The following is a 26381-nucleotide window of genomic DNA, read 5'->3' on the forward strand; positions in this document are numbered from 1 at the left end:
GCCCCGCAAAGTCTTGAGATTTATCTCGAGCCGTTTGTTAACAATCTCGACCTGTTCCTTGTTCCCGGTTCTTCCTGCGCTTATCCTCCGCGATAGGTAAAAAGAAGAAAATGTAGATTCGAACGACTTCACGCGCCTTGTAAGTATTTGAAAAAACGTACTGGGAAAAGTGAGAAAAAGAAAAAGAAAAAAACAGAAAAGGAGAGAAGAGAGAATAAGAAGAATTTCCATCCCTGCTGCTCAACTTCCCTCGCGCACTGATGTAACCGTTTTTTGTAACGCGATAAGGAATCGTAACTTTTTCACGTGAAACAGAGTTTCATTCATTGCAGCAGTTTGCTGCTGCTGCTGCTGCTGTAGCTGCTTGCAATATGGCTCGTATGCTCAAGAGACCCGCCTCTTCTCATCCTGTCAGATGAGCTTGTATTTGTGTCTCTGTTTGTCCGTAAGTTAGCGAGGCGTCGCGACGGTGCCACCTACTCGCGACAGAATCCCGTCTTTTATTATACGCTTGGCGATTTCGTAAAATAGAAGCAGTAAAACCTACGGTGTTCAACAGGGAGAATATCAACAATACACAATGCGCCAGTCAAGTTACCTTTTCGTATTAGTCTCACCTTACGAAGACGCGGATTGTTTTCGCCCGCGACGGTTTCACTGCAACTTTGTTCCCCGCATAACAGTCCGAAAGTCCGAGCATTTTACGGGGAGTCTATTCTTTTCGCAGTTGATTGTAACAAACGTAACGTACAATTTTAGCTGAAGGTAACCATGATGCAAGGAATAAATAAAGTGTGCCAGAACTGAAGACTGATTTTCGCTCGGTTTGCGCGTATCCAAGATTACGTCAAAGAAATCGCGTAACTGGTTACTTATACATTTCCGTACACTCCGTTCGCTGAAAGTGCCAGTTTGTGCGGTCAAAAGTTGCAATAATAATAACGTAAATACTAAAGAACAAAATATATCAAGTCTACATGACGTCACCTTGGATATGTTTTCTGATGGGTTCAACTAAAGCGTACGCGCATTGTTTAACTTTATCTCCTCACATGGTGGGCGCAACGAAACTATTCGTCAGAAAATCGACGATAAAGAAAATCCTTCAGAGCTGTCTATTTTGAACGGAGGATTCGAGATACAAGGATTGAATGCTGCAATAGGCTGATAAAAAGGTGAACGTCGAAAGTTATCGGACGGAGTCTGTATTCGAGACTAATAGAAACGGTGAATTCTTCGGAAAAGTTAGAACTACGGATCTTCCTCTTTACTCTCCCTGTTTACGTCAAACCCGTACGTATGCATACGTCGCTTTACAAGACGTTCGTACGTGTCAGGAATTTGATTTCTGTACACACATCCTTTTCTATTCTATTCTTCAAGAATCACCGCGTACATATGCGTAATGTGTGTATTCCATAATGCGGGTATACGTGAACACATACAAGTGATCCTTAAGTCGCTGAACTCAAATCGTGAGAGGCATAGCACGTATCCGTGCATAAAATTTTCGTGGATTCGAGAGATGAGCTCGAATCTTTTTACCGCAGACGTAAAATATTCCTTTTAACGCCGGGATGAGTACGAACAAAAGAACGTCTATTCCGCCGATAGGTCGATATAATAAATTGATATGTCGGAATAAATATTTTCCTGTTTTAATTTTATTTTTTTTTTTTTATTTATTTTTTTTTTTCAATGTATATTTCGTTTCTTACGGACTACCCGAAGTGAAATGCCAGCAGTAAAAGAGAGTTTCGTTGTGATTACGACAGACAGACGGATGGTGAAGTCACAATCTTCAACATAGACACGACGATATAATAAGTATGTGTAAAGTACGTACCAATTTATTCGTGGCATTGCGAACAGAGGAGCGATTGTAATACTTGTGAACTGCGCGGTTGATCGGTAAATTTCTTGTCGAAATTTCACTCGCAAATATACAAAGTATACAAGTACAATATACATGTAATTTTCATTTCCTCTCACTGTATAAACCACACGGTTGTAAAAAGTGTGAAATTTTAACGCGTAACAAATCGATAGTTTAATTTATCGAACGATACGATCGTATTAGCAGTTTAATTTCCATAACTTGTCGCTTATATTGTAGCTCGATGTCAAAAACAAAATGACGATCAGAGAGAAATATTATAATATCTGGTAAACCGGAGTACAGACATATGCGTGCCTTTAACACCTTGTACAAAGAAAAAGAAGGTGGTCTTGCTCAACGTCTCAACAAATACTTGCCCCTGCCCCTCCCCCCTCTCCTTCCCGCCTTTGAGACATCAAATTCAGCTGTAACAATATTATTTTTCAATGAACCGCCCCCCCCCCCCCCCACCTCTTCCATCCCCTCCCTTTCAGTCTGTCCGCAGTGCACAGGCCATAACCATTTCTGCCATCTTAACCTGAATTTATGCCTCGCAACGCTCGCGAATTCTTATACGAATTGGAGCTAATAAAAACGGAGTTACGAGGAGCGTACAAAATTCGCTATCCCTTCCGACTACAAAGGTGTCTGAAGAAGGAACGCTACAGAAAAAAACATAACATAAAAAAAATAAAAAAAAAAAACGGAACCTCCGCCCTCAAACTTATGGCAAGCATGTAGGAGAATATTGTTTATTAATACAGATTTGTGTGGGTAGGTAGGTATATAATGTGCTCGAAACTCAGCGTTAAACTCGAAGAGATTACAGTTACGAACTATTTGCAAGAGAAAACTTGTCTAATTCCTGTACATAGTTTGAGATTGAACCAGATTGAAAACAGACTGTGAAAATTAAAGGTATAATCGTTGCGTAATCGACGTACGAAAAAAATTGATATATTCGCAGGTCTGTAATGCATTTGGCAAAAGGACGTATATTTAACAGTTACAACGTCACGTATTTATAACTGGAGAGTTAAGAAAACGAGATTGCGTTGCGTGTTTGAAATCCATGCGATTATTGCGCATACCTGTGCATACGTCAAGGCTGAGAATAAGTTTGAGAACCGAATTACAATATACATTGCGTAAGTACATCACCAAGACGTGCGGATACGTGGCGAAGTAACAGAGCGGATTGGTCCAAACGAACGCGCAATGCTTCCGCTCCATATCCACCGCCTGATATACACGTTACTTTTTTCTTTTCAATTTCATCTTTTCTCTTTCTTTATTTTCACTAACGTAGCGTATACGCGTTACGCAAGAGGTTTACCTGCATACACGTAACGTGTAACGTAGATACGTCAATTTGCATCGCTGGACTCCTGTAAGAGTGGCCAAGACACGTTACGACAAACCGTTCGTCTGTAAAACGCAGGTAAAATACACAACATATATATATATATGTATATATATATATCGTACACAGGTATACAATATGCGTATACAATATGAACGATATTACAGTGCGTGCGCGAGAGGCGCGTTGCCTCTTCTCGTTGTCGTCGTCAGTCAGTCAGTCGTTGTTACGGCATAGGAGGGAAAATTTTATCAGGCGTACACTCACGCGATCCTTATAACGCATCAACCCGAACGCATTTAAAACCCACGGGTAAAGTTTACAACATGCGTAAAGTCGTTGAGGGCTGTTAGAATAGACCCTGTTGTATTTATAGGAAGTTGTACCGTGCAGGCAATGAGTCAGCGAGAATTAAAGCGTCAGCGTCGTCGTCGTTGTCATCGTCGGCATGACGTAATTGCAGTGCGCTTTGGCCCTTTAGTTTTTTCCAATCAATTAAATGCTGGTCAATTGTCAAAAGGCATCTTAAACAAATGAAATGTACGATAATAATTTTTTCTTTTTCTTTTTGGTAATCTGGGGATTTTTGTTTTATCGTTTAAACAATTTACGTTTCACAATTCGTTTCCCATAACGCGGCCTGCGTGGCAGAAAAATGAAAAAGACAGTCTTGCATAATTTTTTTTTCCTACACGATACAGACGAGAAAAGTAAAGTAGAAGGGAGTAGGAAGGCAAGAGAAATTACCATATTTCATATAAATATAAGGCAATCGCGGAAGAGGAAGGGTAAGGAAAAAAAAATTGCTCACTTACACCCATAACATGTATATGAAGAGAAAGCCAAGCACTAATTTGACGTTTAATTGTCTTGGCGACAAATTGCACGAGGATTGGAACACTTTCATTGGCTTAGATATCGTTATGTTTACCTTGGCAAGTGTCTCATACTGATTATACCGCTGCTGCTGCTGGATAATGTGATAATACCCGTGTCATGAGTAAACAACGAGGATGTACAAATAACACGAGGATATAACGACAGGGTTGCGAGGCAACAGTTGCAGATGGTAATAAACGTGCGAATGATCGAGCAGATTGCAGGGCTTCAACCGATGCAGTGCATCATATCTATCTATACGTGTACATCGTTTTGCATCTCGGTAATGTTTCCTTCCCTTTTGACACAGAAGGTGATGCATTTCACCTCTCTAATAGGAATTACATAATGTATACAGTACGGCAGCACCTTATACCTCCAGCTTTCGTGAAAATACACTCCCACGCACGCTTTGCGTACTCAACTGTATTATTCACTGAGCAGGCAGCTCCGTTCCGTAAAATCAATAGTTTGAATGTTGCGTTAATTAATTCGCAGAATTGCAGGATGAGCCTTGAGTTTTTTTTAGGAAACTCCAATTTTCACACAACGTTCACTCAAATGCTTTCAAACGCAATATTGACAGATATACCTAAGACGTAAAATAATTACTTACTAAATTCACTTACGAGACAATTTTCGTGGAAAAATAATTACAGAAACTGACGACGAGTGTAAGCGATGAACAAAGATAGCTGGCAAATTTGATGACAATGGTAAAGAATCCAATACAAGTCATAGTGTAATTCTAGAATTCAGTCGCCAAGAGCTGAGACAGATTCGACGGAAAGAAATTTCACGTTCTTAACCGTCTTGAAACCCGAAGAGCAGCATGATACATCGTATAGCGAAAAGAGTGACGAATATTTTTTACAAGTATAATCAATAAGTATGCTGCGCGTTCAGATTACACGGTATCGAGGACGATAGTATTAGCGGAGAATTAGCAGAGGGCATTTATTACCGATAGATTACTGGCTTAAGGGGTTTGGTGGGTTTCAAAAGCTCAAAATAGGTACATTTTTATGAATTTTTTTTTACTTAATCAACAGAATATTTCATTCCATCAATTTAACACATAAAAGATACATATTTTATAAGTAGTTTGTGAAATTTTCATTGAAAAATATTGAAAATTAAGGCGTGGACACGTCGTCTGCTATGACCCCACAAAAAAAAGTACTCTCGGCGTAGTCAGGATAACTCATGACAGATTCATCTGAAATGCAAAAACCAAAAATTTTCTGTTAGTAGATGTTTAAAACTCGTACTTGGACGAAGGAAAAAAAAAAAAAACAAAAATTACATTTTTGGCGGCGTTGAAAACAAAAAACCCTTATTTTGAGTAAAATTTGCACCCTTCATGGCCTTGAAAAATTACTTGGAATAGAAAAAAAAAAAATTCCTTCGTTCAAGTACGAGATAATGTTATTTTGAAGAAGTGTGCAAAATTTGAAAGAGATCGGTTCATAAGTTTTCGAGAAATCGTGACTACCGATTTCAAAAATGTAGTTTCGAGAAAAACGCGATTGAAGATTGACATTCAAATAACATGTAAATAATCGTACTTACACCGTATAATGATGCAAACCCATGTTTTTTCCACGTGCCATCACCTGACACGGTAACATCTGTCGTATCTTCACATCATTTTCATCACACGTTAATTTTTTTTCTTGATTTGCAGCAGACAACAAAATTGATTCGGCAACAGTTATGACGCACTCATGTATTTTATCAACATAAAAATTGTACGTTGATGCTTTCAAGAATGAGGAACTTATATCCATCAAACCACAGAATTTTTTACATCTGGCAAGTCCTAAGCTTAGTATTCGCATCACAAAAATAAACGAACAATAGCTAAGCAGCTGCCTCGATATATCTGCCTCCATATACCTGCGTCACGCTCGGTTGTAGCCTGATGGGTGAAACATCCAAAGGCTATATCTCTTAGAATATGACTCGGATCGTTTTAAAATTTTAAAGGAATATTCTCAACATATTCAATTATAAGATAAGCAAAAAAAAAAAAATTCGATTTTTTGAAATTTTGAAACCCACCTAACCCCTTAATTATCGTCAGAAGTTTGAAGAATGAAAAACAACAAAGCAAAGCAAAAATAACAAGCCGGAAAAACAGTTTTTCCGCGATACTCTTATCGTCGACATGAAAAGGGAGGAGTCTGTCGAATCTCTGCAATAAATCTTGCTGTTTATATATCCAGTGAAAATTACGGTTAGTTTCACAACTCGCTAATTAACTGCAAGTTCGTCGGTGAAAATAATAAGGCGCGTTGTTCATCCGGTGTTCTTCGATGGTGCGGAAGCTCCTCGCCGTTTATATACATGCCCGTACCCGATATAAATAAATATATATCTATCCGCGTCAATGAATAATTCCGCATCATTGGATATACACGTACGCGGCTGCGTTTCTCACAATCGTGTCCAAGTCGGATCAGCAGAAGCAATTGCTCGTTTAACCCGCGTGACAGTCAGGGCGAAGTCAATGATTAAGCAAGTAGCTGCTTAGCATGTTTGCTAAGTACTGCATCGAGGCCGTCGGCATGCGCATACATTAAATCGTCGAGAGGTGGCTGCGGGCTGAAAATGCGCGGCGACTGATCGGAAGAAAAAGGAGAAAATTGAGAGGGGTGGGGGATGTGCCGCGGGATTACAGGCATCGGACGGAGAAAAAGTAAAGAAAAAGAAAAAAAAAAAGAAAAAAATTGAAGGGGTAGAAATGAAACTTGTACTCACGCGGCGCGTCGAAGAATCCGTCGAAAGATTCTCGAACGTATTTCGAAAGCCTCGCGTCCTTTTTTGTCGGATCGACTCCACGACGGACGCCTCGAGGCTAACGTTCGGGATAAGTTAGGGGTAAAAACTAGAACGAGGCTCAAAACCGCATGAGAAATGCCTTGGAGGGAACGGCTATAGAGGCGGGCACGATTGGCTTTCCAGGAATTTGGTAACGAGGGATTTATTAATTCAGCCACGCCACGCAACGCAACGCGATTTATCGTTTCGGCTACTATTCGGTCGGGTCTCGTTCTTCTCTACACACTTCGCCGCTGCTGCGTTTTCCTTTTATTTCAAGCTCACTGTTTTGTTGTCGTTAGCGCTCATTAACCGCACGAGATCACCGGCTGCTGCCTGTGCCCGTTGGCCCGTTTCGTCCGAAGGCACGATCGCCCTTTCTCCTCCACCACGTCCAAAGAATCCAGCTCCGCAAAGCGTGCAGGAATTTTTTTTCCCATTCATTCTGGGTTAATTCTATGCCGATCGTTATAGGCATCGAGTTCACGGATCGGCGGTACAATTTTCTGATTTGGAAAGAGACGAGGTTTACTCTAGCAACGTGCATACCTTCCGTAACCGAAGCGATTCCTCGTCGCGATTCTATCAGAATTTCTCCAGAATTCCACATCAAAATTAAAGGTGAAACACGCGCGTAGAAAATCGTCTCCCTTTTGCTCTCGCGATCAGATGGAAGAGGTATTTGATTGATTTTCGTACCTTTCAAAAAACGGATTCCATGAATAATGTAGGCGTGGAAAATAAAAGTATATCGCGTAAAAATGGTCGGAAAAAGAATGCCGAACTAACAGTTGTGAAGAAATAATAATTAATTGACAAGTTTGGATGAATACAAAGCTGAAATTTTTTTCACAGCCGTGTTACTGTTTCAGTGACAAATCAAACTGTGCATACTTTTTCTTTTGACAAAACGACTTCCCGGTGGAAAAAAGAAGAGAAAAGAAAAAAAAAAATGGACAACTAATAAATAATCTGGTTAGATAAATAGATCCGTATAAATTTTCGTATATAAGAGAACCGCGGTCTGCGACGCGTCTCTCGCAGGGCACATATGCGGCTTATGACAGAAATTATAAATACGGTACATCCACATAAACATTGAACAGATCCGAAGTAAAAAGTCCCCACGTTCCTTCCGGTATATAAGAAAAAGCACGTGTGCGTTTCACGTAGACGCCCGCAGGCTGAAGATAATAAATTCATTCAAGAATATCCCGCGCCCGCCTTAACTCATCACTTTTCTAGCATGAGCCGCAAGCCTAGGTAAAGAGTGAAACCGAGTTGCACTCTGCACCGCAGCTGCAGCGGAGAATTGATAATTTCTCCTATCCCGCCGAGTTTTCGACGATCGCACGATGCGGCACCGCCTCCGGGTCACGATGTTGTGATTTTATAATCGAGCAACTATTTGATAATTTACACAGACATACGCACTTATGCATACGTATACGCATACTTGAATGCAAGCTGGCCCACTTTGCGTCCAAGCTGTGTAAGAGGTGAAAAAAAAAAACGTCGTCAACAGCAAGAAATGCTCATCTCGTAACGTTACTCTAATTCCATTTTACATGTACGCAATCAGAGATAGGGATAAAACAGCGGCGTAATCAGCTGAAAATAAGTTTTCGACCCAATCCGACCAACTTGTAAGACTTTTTCTTTCTTTTATCGTTTTTTTTTCAGGTCGGATCACGCGTCATGCATTGCGAACGAACCGACGTCGTGTGTTTTTTATTCACGCACGCACGCGCTACACAACGTACGTACTCGTATACGTACGTAGTCACATGGGCATGTACGACTTGCACCGAGCGGTTCGGAATCTCGCGGATTGGGGCCAACCGTGACCATAACGGAAAACGCAGGAACAACGCGTAAGACACGCCTGTCTACCTGCGTGACCCCGGCCGGAATGCGACGCGGTTAATTTGCGCATTTCTCGGAGTCCATCCGCAACCTGCGACGTATTTAAAAGCAATACGGCAGCAGTTGATCGTTTTTTAGATTAGATTTTGGCAATTTTCAACCACTTGGGAAATTTTTTCCCAACACTCGACACCTCGGATTATCAAAATAATCAAAATTCCACGAAAAATATTGTTATAACTTTTGTCCTGGCTCGATGAAGAGATGTTACACAACAGGTTGTGGGAATAGTCTTAGAAGCGTACATTGGAATAGGCGGATGCAGAGCTTTTGGAGCGGTACATGGAACATCCTCGGTAACCGGAGGGAATCGAGCGGTAAAAAACGAGCGAAACAATTGTCTTAAATTACAAGTAAGCCACGTCGCGAGGCCTTGCGGAATCGTTTAAGGCGTTAGCGCGTGCCGATTAACCGAAGCGAAAACCATATTACATGCATGTGTGCCGCATGAGATGCTTGTTACAAAACTAAATTATGAAAGTTTGCGCGGCTCGATTAACTCCAAGGAACGCCGTGTGTGTATTGCATGCGACGCGAGAATTATTGAGGTATTGCTAAGGCTGAGCGCGTGATTGCCGTACGGTAAAAGAGAAAAGGAAGGCAAAGCGGAAGAAAAAATTCAGGAAGAAAAATCAAGCGTGTATAACAGACACATGCCGACCGGCATAAACATAATAGAACGAATACGTTATCTCGTTCCCGAAACGTTCTCGAATTCAGGCTTAAGGCTCGAAAGTATCCAGTTGTAACAGATTTTATTATAACCGCTGGAACGCATGACAGTTGGGATTGAAAATCTGACCCGCGGGTCAAGCAAGACAAGAAATCGTACATGTAATTGTGCATAAGACCCGTGGTGGTTGAAACAGAGTATACGGAAATCCGTTACAAGTAATTGTAACAGGTTCAAATGAGCCGAGGAGCGATCGACTGGGACGTGAATATACTGGCATAATAGCCACGCGAATTGAGTTGCCAACGCGTGTACTTGTACCAACGAACTAAATCGTAAGTATGTAATAATACGGCAAGAAAATTTCACCAGGAGAAACTGACCGGGATTCACTAAAGAGTCTACCGGTATGGTAACAGCGCAGCGCGCATAGCACGATTCTTCGAGCTCTAGGTGCTAATTACCGAAAGCGTTATTAGTCGGGGTAAAACAAAACCTCGCCTCGAGTAAACACGCCCCGCGATACAATAACGTGTCGAGTTTAGGAGCGTTTCAACTTCCCATCGGACCAACAAGCACCGCAACCCCGTTTGGTGTTGTTCTTCCTTGTATAATTGGCTCTCCGTTTTACATCCTGGTAAAGCGTAATTCACCGCATCAAATAACTCCGGACAACGTGTTAAATCCACCGCCGGGTTTAAGTATGCGCGGAATATATTCGCGACGTAAGGTAAGTGTACCAGTTGCTGACCCTGTCTCGATTAGTGACATTTTTTGGTTTTATCTGTTTCATTCTGAATTGTAAAATTACCAAAAAATAAATTTGTAGCGTCTTAACCCTCTAGCGATTGGTTGCAGTCATCGAGAAATTCACAGTTTGTGCCGCCAATTTATAATTATTGAAAATAAAAGGGTCAGTAATTGAGTCTGAACGTGTCGATAACTCGTACACTTACTTTACTACGCCTGCCGTGCAGTGTTGGAGCAAAAGACTCACCCGCCGGTGTCTTCTCGAGTGTCCCCGATGTAGTCCAACATGTGAATCTTCAACATCTTCGTCGAACACACACTGGGAACTTGAAATTCTCAAAAATTATCTCAAAGCTATACGCACGAAAGAACTTGGCGCCAACTGATCATTTGTAGGTATTGTACTTTCGCCAAATTTGTATTACAAAAGAAAAGAGTATGGAAGTAGCAGAACAAGTAGTGGAAGTTTTCGTTAAACACGAACGAATTGAAAACGGTAAACTCAACCCACTCGTCCGCACGACTATGAGTCAAGTTTTCGCTCACAAATCGGTCCAGAGCCACGTGATGCTGGCTTAAGGTTCTCAGGATACGGACATAGAGTCGGCCTGACCCTTGTCCGAGGGATCGTTGGATCCGGCGTAGCGTTCGGTGTTGTTTTCTTCTCCTCAATCCTGGGGATGCAGCGATCGTCGAGTATCCGTCGATTCAGCAGCAGGTAATCACCGAGGAATTAATCATTAGATTGAGTTGTCAAGCGCAAAGAACGGGACCATTAATAACAATCCTCGTGTAGGATGAACGGAGGAGTTTTTTATTCGCGACGTACCTTTGAGCGCGTTATTATTTTCTACCCTCAGCCCCTCGAGTTCGGTGTAACAACCCTGACGCCCTCCGTGTGTGCACATGTAAACTCGTATATCGAAAGTACAGAGCACGTTGATCAAATTTTCAAACTCCACTGAGCACCGGGTATTTAAAATCCTTAATCGAACAGCGAGACATGGTAATCTACAGACAGCCACCGAGGAGTTCGCACTTTGCACACGAATCCTTTTCATCAAAGGCTCCTCACGCCTACTGTCGCATCGAAAGTTTTCACACTCAACTCAGTTACCGAGTGTACCGACACACCGAAGCGTCAACGATTCGAGCGAAGCTCCGAACTTGTCATTCGGCAAACACAGACGATAAAGAAACTTTCGACCAGGATCTCGATGTTCGGGAGCCGTCTGATCCGCGTCTGGCTCTCCTTACTCCCACAAAATTTCCCGCCGTGGTGAATCCGGGAATATTTTTAAGTCGCGCGTTTGCCCGAGGTCTACATTAAACTTGGCCATCGCTGGCTCTCCAGTCAAAAGTCGGAGGCGGAGGCGGAGAGAGAACTGCCGCCTCGCTGGTAGCACGACGCAGAGGCTATGCTCTCTCTCTCCTCGGGGGAATGCTTCGAGTATCCAGTGGAGGGGCTGAACGCGTGCATGTTACTATTCGTGACTCTGATTCTCTACGGACAAAGTTGTATGCGCGGGCGTTAGAGTTCGCTCAATGTGTCCGGGGCTTGGAAATACGAGGCTCCCGGGGTGGCCGAAATTTTTGGCTTTTGGGGATGATTTGGGGTGAAGTGTGTCATCTGTTCCTTTCCCCGAGAAGCTGAGCATACGTATAAAAACTCAGGTGTAAACGCGGTGAAAGGTCTGTTGATTTTCTGTGAATCGAAGCGGCATGTTTATACCTAACGTCACGTCAAATCACTCGAGTGCCCGAAGTGTTCGCGTTATATTAGTCGTAGTACCGTTGACTTGGGTTTTTTATTTGCGATAATGGCGATCAGAGCAGACGGTCCGATGACTCGGATAGCGGAGTAAAGCATCTCAGCGGTGTACATTCGAGGGCGGAGAAAACGGGGTTGTCGGATTCGGAGAGGGTGAATGAGTCAGGGGAGAAGCATAAGGGAAGATACGCGGTGCTGAAGGCATTTGCATAGCAAGCGCGCCGAGGGTGTGTATAAACTGGATGTGGTGGTTGTACGTGGCCCAGCTGAGAAATACGGCGCTTCGTTAAACCCGGTATTGCGTTTCACAACTTTGACCCGGGGTGCTTCGAAGGTTCTTTCGAGTTAAATAAACCTCGAAGAGATGTCCGGGCCCTCAGCCGTAACTGAAAAAGAAGAAGAAGAAGAAGCCCGTTCGTGCGCATAGATTTAGTGAGTGGCCCCCGAGGATTAACAGAGGGACTCACACGGGACAAGGCAATTAACTAATTACCTCGAAATTCATTTTCGCGTCGATTACAGACTCGGCGAGCTGCAACTCGCTTTTTCTCCCAGCCCTAGTCGGGTTTTCACGTAGCACGCTCGAAGATAGCGTACGGATGTAATTATATCCGAGCAGTCGACTAGTTGCTCATTTGGCCGTGTTCACCGCTTGCAAAGTAGAACGGGATATGCGCATGTGTGTGTGCTCGTGAATGCCTAGCGCCGATTTCGTTATACCTGTGAGTAGATCGTATGCGCATAAGCATGAGCGGAAAATAGAGACATCGATTTACAGAAAGAATGTTCAACGTCGTAAATATTTTACGATTTTAATTTTCACCGTGTCCTACTGCCCCGGATTCGAGATAATTTTTACCTTATTTTTCGATTATTTTCCTTCGTTCCTTTAACAAAAGCGTAAAGTGCTCTTGCGGTAGTTGAGAACTTACCATAAAATCAACTTATCGATAGGTACCCGTCTTTCTCCGGTTACTATGTACATACGGTGTAGGTACACCGACCACTTAACATGCTCTCGACATGCAATAAGGTCGATAGATAGATACATATATACAGAGACTCTGTTATGCTCAAATAAGATGCGTGTTGTATTTAAAACGACTTCGTCAGATCGTTAAAAACGCATTAAACTTTCAACATTCGTATGACTTTGACAATTGAAATGTACCGGTCTTTCGTTACCGCCAACGTTTCGCCGACGAATCGCGATTTCACGCGAAACCCCATTGATAAAAAATGTTCCTAATTACCATTGTTCTCGCTACGATGTCTTTAAAAGTTGAAAGAAAAAAACTTCCCATAGAATAAATTTTAGCGGAAGAAAATTCGACCCAGTTTTCTGAGCGAAGAACAGCATCCGACAAACCTTGAAATAAATCTGCCGACCTTGATTCGGAAGATGTTTTGAAACGAAGAAAATGAACATCGTTATCTCGGCTGCGTCCCTCGCTCGTCGAGTTCAGTATGTTCCCTGATTTTTCCTCGTTTGCAAATTGAACTGAAATTGCAGCGATAGTTTCCATCGCAACTTTTCCCCGCGAAAAAGAGCCTCATCATCATCTCCGGCACCCAGTAGCGTTGGATAGTGGAACAAACGGCTCGCACGAGGGTCGGATAATGACCATGACTGCAATTTACCAGGTTTTCAGTCTCACCGAGGAGTTTAAAACAATTTGCCGCACTCAGCATTTCCGATGGACTCAACCACCGACGATGAACAGCGGCACGGACACCACACGTTTCTGCATCTTACATGCACGCAGCATATCGATTCTAGCGCGTAATTTCGCACTCTACGTACAGATTGACACAGTTTATGGACATGCGTACACACACGAGTCAGTCCGCCTGGACACTAACGATAACTGCGAAGAATGTTGCACGGTTAGCGGTTTTCGAAGTGTAACGGATACTTTTCGGCCCTCCTCCAGGCCTCTCTGTGCATGTGTGAAACATACGTCTACGCGACGCACAAACAACGCATGCGGGTGGCTGACGGCAGGCGTTGCAGCTCGTAACACGTGTCGATGACACGGGAAAAGACGATGAGAAGTTCTTCTGGTTCTAGTCTGGAAAGATTTGCGCGTAGCCTTGTTTTTGCCCCCTCCCCCCTCCCATACATGCGGGTTTGTCACAGCTGCGGGGCCTCAATACACACCGAAGGACGACAATTAACTTCTTCGGGCCTGACCAAGATGCTTGAGTGACGATATGAAAAAAGGGAGAAACTTCGGCAGACTTCGGCTGTTGTTTATGGATTGAAACACCGAAAATCTGCTGCCTTTGTACAATCGACGAGATGATTGTGACCGGTTCTCGATTTCGACATTCAGTGGTACGAAAGCTAAAATCAATGAGACCCCGAAGTTTCCGTTCCTTTTTTCAAGATCGAAAAATTACAGAAACGTGTGCCTTTTCACCGCTTCTTTTGAACGTTCGAAAATAACTAATCGATGGAAACAAGGTAAGCAAATAAGTGTTGCAGTAGTGGAGTCGAGGGTGAGAAATACGGGATTTCGACTAGGGTGAAGGATTCCATGGGTGCGACGTAGAAGAAGGAGAAACGAGAAGCGAACATGACTATTAATTTTCCTCGAAATGCCCGAGTGTGAATTGCAGCACTCAACGTTCGCATTTAGATAAATGGATTTTGTGTACCGTAGGGAGTACCGGAGTGAAGAGGGTCGAATTCCTCGAGACAATCAGGATTAATACTGTTCCAGGAATTGGTATACGTGTGTCTATAATTCGTGATGTATGATATTATGCAAATATTTGCAAGTGCAATTAAATGTTTACGGTCAGTGGATAGCTGCACAGACGCTGCGTGATGGATTCGCAGAAAACCGGGACGTTCGTGTATTTAGTTGGTAGCCAGATAATTAATATTTACTATATAAACTAGAGAGAATTATTTGTTTATTCGTGAGAAAATTCCTCGAGATAACGAAGCGTTTTATTTTCCTAAGCTGATTTTCCGAAGCTTAAAATTCTACCGCCACGCCCGCAGCAAATACCGATGTCATTTAATAAAGAACGCCTCTAGGGGTTTCAGAATATACGATATTAATATCAGGTCAGATGCTGGTCCATAATCTTGAGGCGTGCTCGGAAAATCAAATAGCGGTTTAGTTTTACCTACCTTAAAACGTCTACCTATACAGTCGTAGGTAGGTAGGTATAGATCTACATACATCAGCATACGAAAATAACCACCGACTGAATTGAAATTCGGATCAACTTGGTCGCGGCGACGATAATAATAATATCGTAGAATTGAATGAACTTTTTTGCCTCGGAGGATTGCGACCCCGCATTAATTCGTTTAACGGCGTACAACGTGTGGGAGGTTCGTGGCGCATCTGTGCCGCGGTGAAGTGCCGTATAAAAAACTAAAAAGGCGCACTAAAATGGGGGGAAAAAATCTCTTTCACGTCTAGATTTCAATTATCCCAGCTGCGTTTATACCAGCTCATTTTATCATATTCGGAAACCTCGAATGAACAGTTGAAGGGTTTAGAATATTGCGTATTTCACCTCCCGGATATGCCGACAAATTAACTAAAAACAAAAACGAGGAAAAATAAACGTTTACGGGATTAAGTTAACGCCGCGAAGTGGGGAATGAAACCCTGTCGGCTCGTTCGGAAACGTCCGGCCGCTTTTGATCCCTATAAACTGTTCGGTGTTTACAATTTATTAATCGACCGGCAGACAGACGCCGATTGAAAAATACCACCCGTGAGTTTTATCGACCGACGCTGTAAAGAAATGATTGAAAACAAATAATTTACCCGACCGCCGTTCTCTTTCCCCAACCGAAATGTTTTCCTTCCCGCAGAAATTTAGAGTTTGTTTTTCGCAGCCAATTTATGACTTTTCTCGCTAACCCCTGCAGGGCGGTTTCGAATTCTCACCCTTAATATTACCCAACGCCGGGCAACTTCCTCATGCATCCACCCTCGATCAAGCGAGAAGTGGAAACCCTCTCGTTCCTCCAATCATCAAACTTCAAAGCCAGCACGGGTAGTGATTTACTTTCCATATATGTGTACAGTATAGACGGGAACAAATTGATGTGGGCAGTCGAATGTGGGCGTTTAGTAACTAGCCTCGTACCTTCGAGGGGGCGCTTTTACACACACTGATTGGCCGAACTTGAGAACACCTCTGATTCGAATCTAGTGATATTGACGGTGATGAGTTCTTCACGCTCTTCTTCAAAGGAAATTTCCTGCCAAATTTAAAGCTACTCGAAATAAAAATTCGGCAAATATATGTATAACATAGACGAGCGTATTTTACACGTTACATCTACGTAACCAGAGAGAACACGGTGGCAAATTTCGTCGAGCTCGTTGCCTTGTAAATAAATAAAGTAAACGTACCCGACCATTTTTCATTCTGATATTTCAATTCGTCTCATCGTCGGAAGTTATTTATACGATGCTTTCGTCAGAGGTTTGTGAACACAGTACTCGGAGAGGTCTTGATTCAAATCATGGAGCACGGAACCGAGGAAGTTTTGTTTATCACTTTAGGACTCCCTTAAGGACATCGTGATGGCTGGCTACGCTTCGGCATCAGGCTCGCTCGAATCCCAACGAGCATTAAGAATTCAGTTTGCAGCGAGGCAGGGTACACCTGCGTAAATCTTGATCCGTAACTTCTTTTTTGCCAGAGGTACGTTACATCCTCCTTGTTGTTCTTTTTCATCGAGAGAAACGATACAGCCTTAGGAGTAATAAAAAAAAAAAAAAAAAAGACGAAAGAAGCATACATACAAATAAATTTGAAAAAAAAAAGTAAAAAGAAAAAAGAAAACGCTTCCAGCCACCCTCCGGAGGGAAATTTTCGGTCAATGTAAATAATATGACTGCTGGGATATTTGTTTAGGGGGTTGGAGAGATGAAAACCAGTGTTCGTTTTACCGAACTCGTGTAAAAAAAAATAAAGTTAAAAAAAAAAAAATAAATTGCGAGAGTTTGAATAACTGCTGAGACGAATAACGGTAAATGTCGGTGTCTGCCTAATTGTCTGTAACGCGGAATGGCATTTCCGCATTTTACTGTATTCAAAGTGTGTACGTAATCTGCGAGACTCAACATTGCGAAGTTTCAGACGACGTTCCGATCGTCCTCTTTAATTACGTGCAATTCATTAATTGGCAATAACGATTCCGCGAATACTTTGCGCTCCACTTGGCCAAAAAGTCCAAATACTCATAATACGATCGTCGTGAATCACTTTGACACTTGAAACTTGGGAAGCCTTCCTCTCCTCCAGACATGAAACACTCGATGAAGACGCCTCATGTCTGACCAATTAAGAATGCAGCGTTGTGCCATTTATCAGCATCGAATTACGTTTCATTCGTTCTTCCGACAGGGTGAAAGAAATACGAACTGTATCAGAACTGATACCGTATTGATCTTTTCTCTGTTTCACCCACTTTTCACAACTTGGGCGAAAACAACAAGTCATTGAACAATGCTGTTTACTGTTCCACGGAGTGAAATTCCAACGAAAAAAATAAAAATAAAATGATAAATAGAAATGCTGGATGAAGGATGCGAATGCGCATACAACTGCCAGCCTTGTTCGCGTTTCAATACCGTGCCGTGTAGGAATTGGATGTAAAAATAAAAGTCAAAGAGACACTCGCCTTGAGGTTCATTCATAATTCATTCCTTCATACGCACGACAGTGAATAAAGAGTTATAGCCGCTCTTCTATCTTTAAGCATGCCCCCCCCCCCCCCCCCCCCCCAAATGAAGTCCCGATTTCCGTCTCTTCGGTGTTTGCTTCTTGTTATAAACCTCAAGAAACGTTCCCAGCTTCTTGGCACCTACATTCCTTGGCTGCCAATTACGTCGATTTTTGATACGAAAAGTCCGACTTTAGCACATTACAGACGTGATAAAGAAACACGGATAAAACACAGGCTGCTGGATCGAGGTAATTTACGATCGCTTGACTATCCAGCTCCACTGGGTCACCGATGCATAGATATAGTTATGCAGGTATACGCGTATACGTCGTGCAGGTCGAGGAGAATCGCTGTCATATAGCGGTGTATCGAGTTCTGGATTGTCGAGGCATTACCATTATACGGTTACATTATTCACGCGAGCATGAAACGTGCGCGTATTACGCCTTCAATTTGTGTTATTACGAATATTGCGCGTATTAGTCAATAACTCTGCGAATCCCGCTATGAACATTGCTGCTGACGCTGACGATTGGTGTCTTAGCGATGCACGAGGTGGGTACAGGATTCCTAACTCGAGCCAGGCGATGCCTCGGGAGCATTCGACGATTCAGTCGCGATATGTAACTTCCTGCATCGCTCCAGGGATCGGCAAAATTCAGGATTTAAAATTAGACACCCGAGCTGTTGTTGCAGGGATTTGGAAACTGTCCTCGCGCGGTTGTAAAATGTAAGTTTCTCGCCCTCCTTCAATTTTCCTTTCAAGTTTATCGCGGTGGTTGTATATCTCCTTGGAAACTCAGGGTCGGGAAGTGACAAGGAGGGAAAAGCAGGGAAAATTCAAAAGAGAGCGAGGGAATGAGTGAGTAGGAAGGAGAGGGGAGTAGGAAGTACACTCGAGTAGAGATAATTATCCGAACTCTCTCGAGATTGAAACTCATCGAGGCTGACGGCTACGTGAAAACAGGTTATCTTGTTTACATCGCGATTACAGCTGGTAACTGCACCCTCTTCTCAAAGCCGATCATCCGCCTCGCGATTCACTCGCCGTGACGAAGTTTCGATCATCCGTCGCGCGACTCGTCCTTCTTAGATTAGACCGGTTTTCAATTTATCGGCTAACCGAACGACTTCGCACATCTTATTCCCTTCTTTCTCGTGATGAATTCAGAAAAAAATAAAAGAAACGAACGTCAAACAAGCAAAAATAAATCGGAATTAAACGCTGGATTAAATAAACACGCGGACAGAAAACTGTAAGACAACCTTCCGCAGCGTCGCGTCGTGCTCGAAATCGTCAATGCGGGTCGTCGGTATTTCATCAAACGTTACTCAAATCACAACTTTATTTTTAATAAGTAATCGATCGTGCAGATCAGATCGCGACAATGGCACCTTGCATGGGTTGGAAAATTTCCAGGAGGTCGTGGAGAGCCTTGATCACGTTGGTATCACCCTCGGTCGAGAAGACCTTACCCAGGACGATGCCCGTCCAACGTCCGCGAGGAGTTGCCGTTCCGACGCGTGAAACAGCAGGGGGTAGATTGCCTGGCAGATGTCTTTCTCTGCTCCCTCACTTTTCCACTGAACGTTCACGAGCTACGATAGTGATACAGTCGGTGTCGTTCTATCTGTGAACGATTCCGCAATTTCAATCATCGTCGTTAATCGAAACGTCAGTGCGGCAAATGATCCAAGAACCGATGTTTCTTTTTTCCTACCAGCGTAACAGGTGGAATGCGATTTTTTCAATCAAAAATTTTTCCTTCGATTTCCCGGCCAAGTTAATCGCACTCTGTCACATCGCAAAACAACGTGAAGAAAGATTGGTTGTTATTTTTATACTGATGAAAAACCCGACTTACAATACGTGAAATCCTGAATTCTTCCTATATTTGAGATCTTTAGTTACGCTACAGTGAACTTTCGCACCAGCATAAACCGGACAGTGACAATAGAAGTCGTAATTTAGACTGGGAATGAAGAAAAATTTTTTTAAATAAAGAAACCCGATAAAGCGTCTCGGCTAAATCACGTTATAGACAGCGACGTTGTGTGCTCCTTATGTATATGTATAGTTGTATACTCTTCCACTTACAACTCAGACGAATTCGACAAAGAAGAATATTTCCTGACGTGGTCCGCGGGTCGAATACCCCCTTCGTATAAGTCGAATCATATTGTAAGATCGGTAATTGATATTTATTATCGTTTCCCAACATGCGGGATCGGCTCGACTTTCCGAGTTCAACCTTTCGCGTTCAATCCAACCGAGTCACCGTACCTTTAGAATTCGAATGTCGTCCTGAGATCAGTTTCATATATTCTACAAAGTAGAAAAAAGAGATGCAGCTATAGCAAGCGTAAGAATCGATGGAGGTAACGGAGAATCGAACGTCTTACCGTCAAGCAAGACGATATACCCCGGGTTTATTCCTTTTCACCAATTCATCATCGTCGTATGGTGGAAAAAAGAACAACGTTACGCTAGATCGATAATGTGTTTCATTACAACCCCGTCCCTTGACCCCTTTACGATTTCAGCTTCGCCAAACAGTTAACTTTCATTCATTTATTCAGCGTGCACGGGGTTGAAGTTACCTCTTTCACCATTGCAGCAGCAAGAGTTTTGATTAGCGCATTGTGCAGCGCTACGCGCATCTCACCGGTTGAAACTTGTGTTAAAAAAAAAAAAAAAATACGCACACGTAGTGGATAAAAAGGATGAATGAATGGAAAAGAGGAAGGAAGAAAAAGGAGAAATCTGGTCCGGTCAACGTACCGTAAGAGGTTAATTCCCGCTAATAGCCGTCTGTGGATACCTCTACGTAATAATTCATACTTCGCGGACCATACGGCACTCCGACATGGATGGATGCCGTGCGCGTATTATAATAACAACACAAGTGCGCGTACGACATAGCGGGACGGAAATTCACGAGGGTTGATTCCTCTTCACGTCCGTGCACAAGCACGCTTGCAAAGGCCTCTAAGGTACACGCCATATGCGCATGCCGGAGATAGTTGGCTGGGCGGGTATAGGTGAGCAACTGCAGGGCACTAGGAATGCACGAGGCGCATCGCATCGGACAGCAAAATCAAGGGCTATTGTCAGCCGCACGCGACCCTATCCCTCCTCCTGGGTTCTTACAACCATGGAACGGACACAAGTACACACACGCAGAGAGAGAGAGAGAGAGAGACGCACACTCGGGCGATTGAGTGATGATTCCATCGGTGCTCTGCGATCCCCGATATGTACCATGTTTGCAAATCCCAACAATGTCTAATTTAAAATTGCGCATGATTCGATGCAGCCCAAGTCGACCTTCTTCGATTCAATGAGTCGGCGTTCAAAGGGTTCGTTTGTTGACTCGGAGCTTGATCATTTGCAGTTGTGAATATTTTTGAAAGCCTCGCGCCCTTTTTCGCCGGATCGACTTCGCGACGACGCCTCGAGGCTAACGTTCCAAAAAATGAGATAAATTCGGTTTAACCCTGAGGATTTCAAATCAAGATACAAAATTATTAAAAACTACGGAACAACGAAAGTGAACATCGAATAATTGAGATAAAAAATGTGGGGTATTTGTGAACGCCTATAAATGTCAGGGTTGGTTTTTTTTTTCCTTCACGAAATCATAAGGAATTGAAAATTATGGACATGGAATAAGGAAATAAGACACCTCTTGTAGATAAAAGCTGAAACTTCTGTTTTTTTTTTTTTTATTTAAGGCCAACTCTACTCAGCACTACGTATCTCCGAAGCAAGGCTTGTCGAAGTTTACTCAAGGGAGTACTTTGGCGGGATAATATAAAATACCAGATGCGACGTGTACGAGAATACAAGTTGCGTCTGCAGTAAAATATCAGATAAGATAAGACTGCGGGTTCATCGCGTTGATAAAAAATAAGATATTGTTTTCGAAATAACTAGCCGAAATTTTTTGTCCCAGTTTTTATATCCATCATCATTATATCTATACCGTATACTCTTTACAAGCCCGAATGCACCCGGTAGATGATTAATGGGTGAGGGTATGCCGCTGCAAAGTTTCGAATTTCAACCAGCTTCAAATTTGGAGGCGCGTAGAAGAGAAGATCGCCCGCAGAGCGACGACTAACACGGGGTGACAGTTTTCTGGTCAGCACTGAACCGTGGACAGTACCTAGAGCGAGTAGGAATTGCAGCGAGTCATCCTCACGCGCCAATCCGACCCCTGTAACAATCGGGTAGCTGCTGTTAGTCCATCCCCGGTTCGTTTGAACGAATCAATTAACATAATCGAGCAGAAGGGAGGACCCGCTGAACGCAGTCCTACGCAGCCCGGTAGGTTTAGGGCTCGGGATTCGGGGGAGAAACTGCCCCGCGGGGGATTGCGGCCGAGGGTTTTGTAACAGTTAATTACCTATTTTGTATAGGCGGGAAATAGGGGTATTTCCCCAGAATGACGATCGTACCAGTTATATTTTCGTTGAAGCTTGAATTGAACGTAAATTAAACGAATGAACAGGAATTTCGAGTTGTTTCGATCACGGAATTGATCGAAAATTGGATAATTGTTAATATCGGTTTTTAGTTATGAAATTCTCAACTTTACCGTGGATTCCAGGTCTGTAAATAACTCTGATATATACGTACTCGGGTACGTATTTTAAATTGGTAAATTCGCATGCAGATATGACGAGAAAAATCTGGGACACTGAGGAAAAAGGGTGGCTCGGTTCACCGAGAATTACCATAAGCAGTAAAAAAGAAAAAAGTGGGAAGGTTAACAAGGAGAAAGAAAGAAAAAGACGCAACCTGTAGCATCTCTCCGAGTGTTGTATAACTTGTAGATGAGATATGCGCTTTATTTGGAACGCTACAGAACGGGTTTTCAGAAACAAATAGTCACAGCGGTGCTAAAACACCGGACGTTGCTTTTTGAATAAAAAAAGGACGAGTGGTTACCCAGGGTGGAGGAACGGAGTGTCCAGCATCGTCGAGCCATTTCTATACAGGGATACGTAACTGTATTCCTGTCCTCGTAGCGAAAACCAATTTACCCCTTCCGATTACCGGGGAAAATTTATATATTTATTTCAGTCCCAACGTAGCTGTAGATCCATCGGACGGATCGGGATGCTGAACCGCTACGACGAACGACGGTCAGTTGTAAAAGCAATTGCTTTCGCGGGGTCCGAACGTTGCATAACGTTAATTCTCACGTGAGCAGGGGATGAAAAACGTGTGGCGAGAGTTACACGTGTCGTCGGACTCTTTCTTTGGCTTTTTCCAAGGGTGAAAACAGGACAGTTACATTCGGGAGCCGTAAGTAAGATGAATATTTGGCAGAGAGGATTACACGCTCATTAGGCCAGAGGTTCGACCAGCCGCTAGTTAATCCTAAATGACGACTAATATTGCGTTAATACCGGGAGGAGTCTTCCATTACGGGTGATTCGCTCCATTCTCTCGACGCGTTGTCAGTCCGCTGCAGCTCCAAAAAGACAGATAGATCACGGAGGATGGAAATAAGCTGCACGAACCCATTATCATCCCGAATTGGTGGGATTGTTAAGCCGATATCTCTGCACCGAGCGTGTTATATCCCCACATATTACACGTCACGCATGCATATGTCTAAATGCCAACTGGTTCCGGCATATCCAGTTCTAGAAACGAACGCTCCAAATATACGTACACCTATATATGTATACACCTCTTCGACCAGATTACATGTGTATATATGTATATAAAGGTTCTGGAATTCGCTCTACTTTGCATTGTAGGAGTATCACGAGTACGGCTATCAATCACCTCGCGTGAACATAGTTTATACCTATTATGTCAACGACAACTGTCGAAGAAATATATGACGCACACATACACGCGATTCTTCTCGCTGGACGTGTATTCACAATCGGTCACACACCCCGCCTCGATACAAAAATTATTCGGGAATGTATCGAGAGATTAATGATATCGGAGAAATCGTTTCACCGTACTCAAATAATCATTGTGCACGTATATACTCGTATATATCTTGGTTCACGGTATCTATGATAATACTTCAAAGTTGAATTTTTTGCGACATTTGCCATGCGTCGAGATTAAAGTAAGAATAATATGCTAATGACGTCTATGTACGGAATTGATAATACCAGTTTCTGAACGGATTACCGTGAAAGTATTTTCAAACTTGCTACATAGAGGAGGTTGCTCCGAACATAAAGTTGCCAAAGATACGATCTAGTTCAATTATTTTGGCCACATTTTTTTTCAAACTACCGTTACTCGGCACACCATCGTCACGATGCCGACACCATGGAATACGGAAGAACAATTTTCTATCGCGTAGACTGCCTTACCTTGTGTAACCTACAACGCAACGACGCATAGTGGTTTGACAAATCGAGTCTTCTCATCGTTTGTCAGGGATATCTCACCGGGATCGCGTGGCGCTCGGTATTATTGCGGGGGTCAAATGCGGCGTAGGACATCGAGGAGGGAGAAGGGCGATAGGGCTGACAACTGAATTCATCACTCGATTTGTCACGGTTGACTTGTGCAGGGTTGTCGGCGTTCACCGATGAGGGCTCGCTCGTGATATGCCTGGCAGAAGCCTGGCGACGCGACACCAAAACCTTGCGGGAGAGCCGAAAAATGGCCACAATTAAAACTCGAAGCGGGTATGAACTGGTTTTTTTTTCTTTCTTTTTTTTTTTTTTTCTTTTACAATTAGACAAATTATACCGCTCGCTGCATGGCAGCCATACTACTATAGGTATTACACAGCCGAGGGGTGAGTCGAGATGCTCTCGAATCGGATGCGGCGTGGTTCACTTGAGGGGCCCCAACTCGAGCGTGTAATTGTCAGCGATGCACGACGACGACGAAGCGGTGTCGTCCTTTTCCTGGGGCAGCACCTGGCCCGATTTTCACCCCGGATTACGGAGGCACGCGTACCCGGCCGAATCTGAGACCCGCATGCAAATTACGTTCGAGGTGTGGTTGATGGGGCGCGTACCTGCTGCTGAGGTGTACGCGAGTGCAGCTACCAGAGATGAGACGGTGAGATATTTCATTTCCCGCTTGCATGATGCGCGCGAACGGCGGCGGCGAGCATAAAGCAAGACAAATTATACGTGAGATACGCGGAATGGAAAATTGACGGAAATCTCTCGAGTGGGAAGGACACGAAGCTTTCTCAAGCCCTCCGGGTGAAACGGGATTGAAATTCAGGAGGATGAGAAAACCCCCGCGATTTCAGCAACCCTCGACCCGCCTGTAGCTCGGGGAGAAAGAGAGAAAAATAGAGAGAGTGTGAGAGAGAGAGAGAGGCATCCGTGCCTCGAGGATCCAAATTTGTTACTCTTCGAGATTGTATCAGGTTAATGGTTAAGAGGTTTCAGCAAATAATCTGTCAAACACCGAGGCAAAACTTTTAAACGTAAAATTCACAGGTAATAATCTATTGTGCGATGTTTTTTATCCACCGAATAAAGGAGCAGATACCTTTGATAGAAATTTAGGTACGTTCATCGGCCTGTTGATGAGGTTAACCATTGAACACAAGATCAATGCGATCATAAACTTGGAAAGAAAGTGATAAGATAATTAGCCGACTCTGAAGATTGAACCCGATTAAAATTCGCCGAGGGTGGAATAGAAATTCGGTAATTGCTTTATCGTGATCGAAATTCGTAAGTTTTAACGACTTGAAAATTCGGAAGTCAAGCACCGAGTATACAATACTTATCTTTGATAAGGATAGATAAAGAATAGGAAAATAACGACTTCCGAGGAAATTATCAAGGTTTAGTAAATTTTCAGACCCGCCTACAATGTTCCTGAGCATTGTAAGAGTATAAATCCCGCCACGTTCCAAGAGAAAGAGATATAATCTCATCACGATTCTTTATTCATTAGTATTTGAATCTTCAAACAGCCGTACCAAGATTAAACGCGTAGAAAATTCTCGTTTCTTTCCTCAATTACTGTCACGCACTAGACTGCAAAGAGCCGTTAATAACATTCAGAAAATTAAGAAAGTACGCAAGGTCGTACATAGCATTACAATTTCTATCATTTCATTTGTAGAAAAACTAGCCCAGGGATCTATGATTCTACCACTCTCACCTTAAGCCCCCTCCCCCACCAAAAAAAAAAACAAAAAAAAATTGTCGGGAGAGCTTTTGGATGTGAAATAAGTAGCATCATTGCGTCGTCCCGCAGTCATGTTCAACAGCCAGTGTACAACCATAAGCAGCCTGCGTATGCAGTAAGCATGCGGCACGTCGGAACAATTTGTCAGTGAAGCGAGTGGACGGTAAAAAGAAGTGGCTTCGAGTCGAGCGTTTGAATTCATTAAACTAATACCCATCAACATCTGATGCCAAGGCGAGGTATGGAAAAGAACGAGCCGTGACGAACTCGGGGAAATATTCCTATCGATAAATCAGCGGTAACCGAATGTTCGTACGTAATCCTGAGACACCGTGGCCCTCTTCTCCGATTTTCCACAGGCACGGCTGTAATGCAAAGAGACGTAGTAGGAAAGGAGGAGGCGGTACTTCTACTAGCGTGTACCTTTTACACCACGTAGGTATTACGGGAAT

The 26381-nt window shown here is 43.2% G+C and overlaps 1 protein-coding gene across 4 annotated transcripts in view; it reads right to left on the reverse strand.

Annotated features, from left to right (window-relative positions):
* Positions 1-26381, reverse strand: part of LOC124187998 (rap1 GTPase-activating protein 1) — a 140018-nt gene that overhangs the window by 79953 nt on the left and 33684 nt on the right. The window contains exon 1 of one of the 4 annotated variants that reach the window (XM_046580239.1): positions 10541-11647. The exons of 2 other annotated variants lie outside the window; for them this stretch is intronic. In XM_046580239.1, coding sequence (XP_046436195.1) covers positions 10541-10596 — 56 coding nt within the window. In that variant the 5' untranslated portion in view covers positions 10597-11647. Of the gene's footprint in view, positions 1-1846; positions 1879-10540; positions 11648-26381 lie in introns of those variants that run through there. One more of the 4 variants, XM_046580237.1, reaches the window with a different exon arrangement.

The sequence above is a fragment of the Neodiprion fabricii genome, chromosome 1, assembly GCF_021155785.1.
Source record: "Neodiprion fabricii isolate iyNeoFabr1 chromosome 1, iyNeoFabr1.1, whole genome shotgun sequence".
NCBI classification, from domain to species: domain Eukaryota; kingdom Metazoa; phylum Arthropoda; class Insecta; order Hymenoptera; family Diprionidae; genus Neodiprion; species Neodiprion fabricii.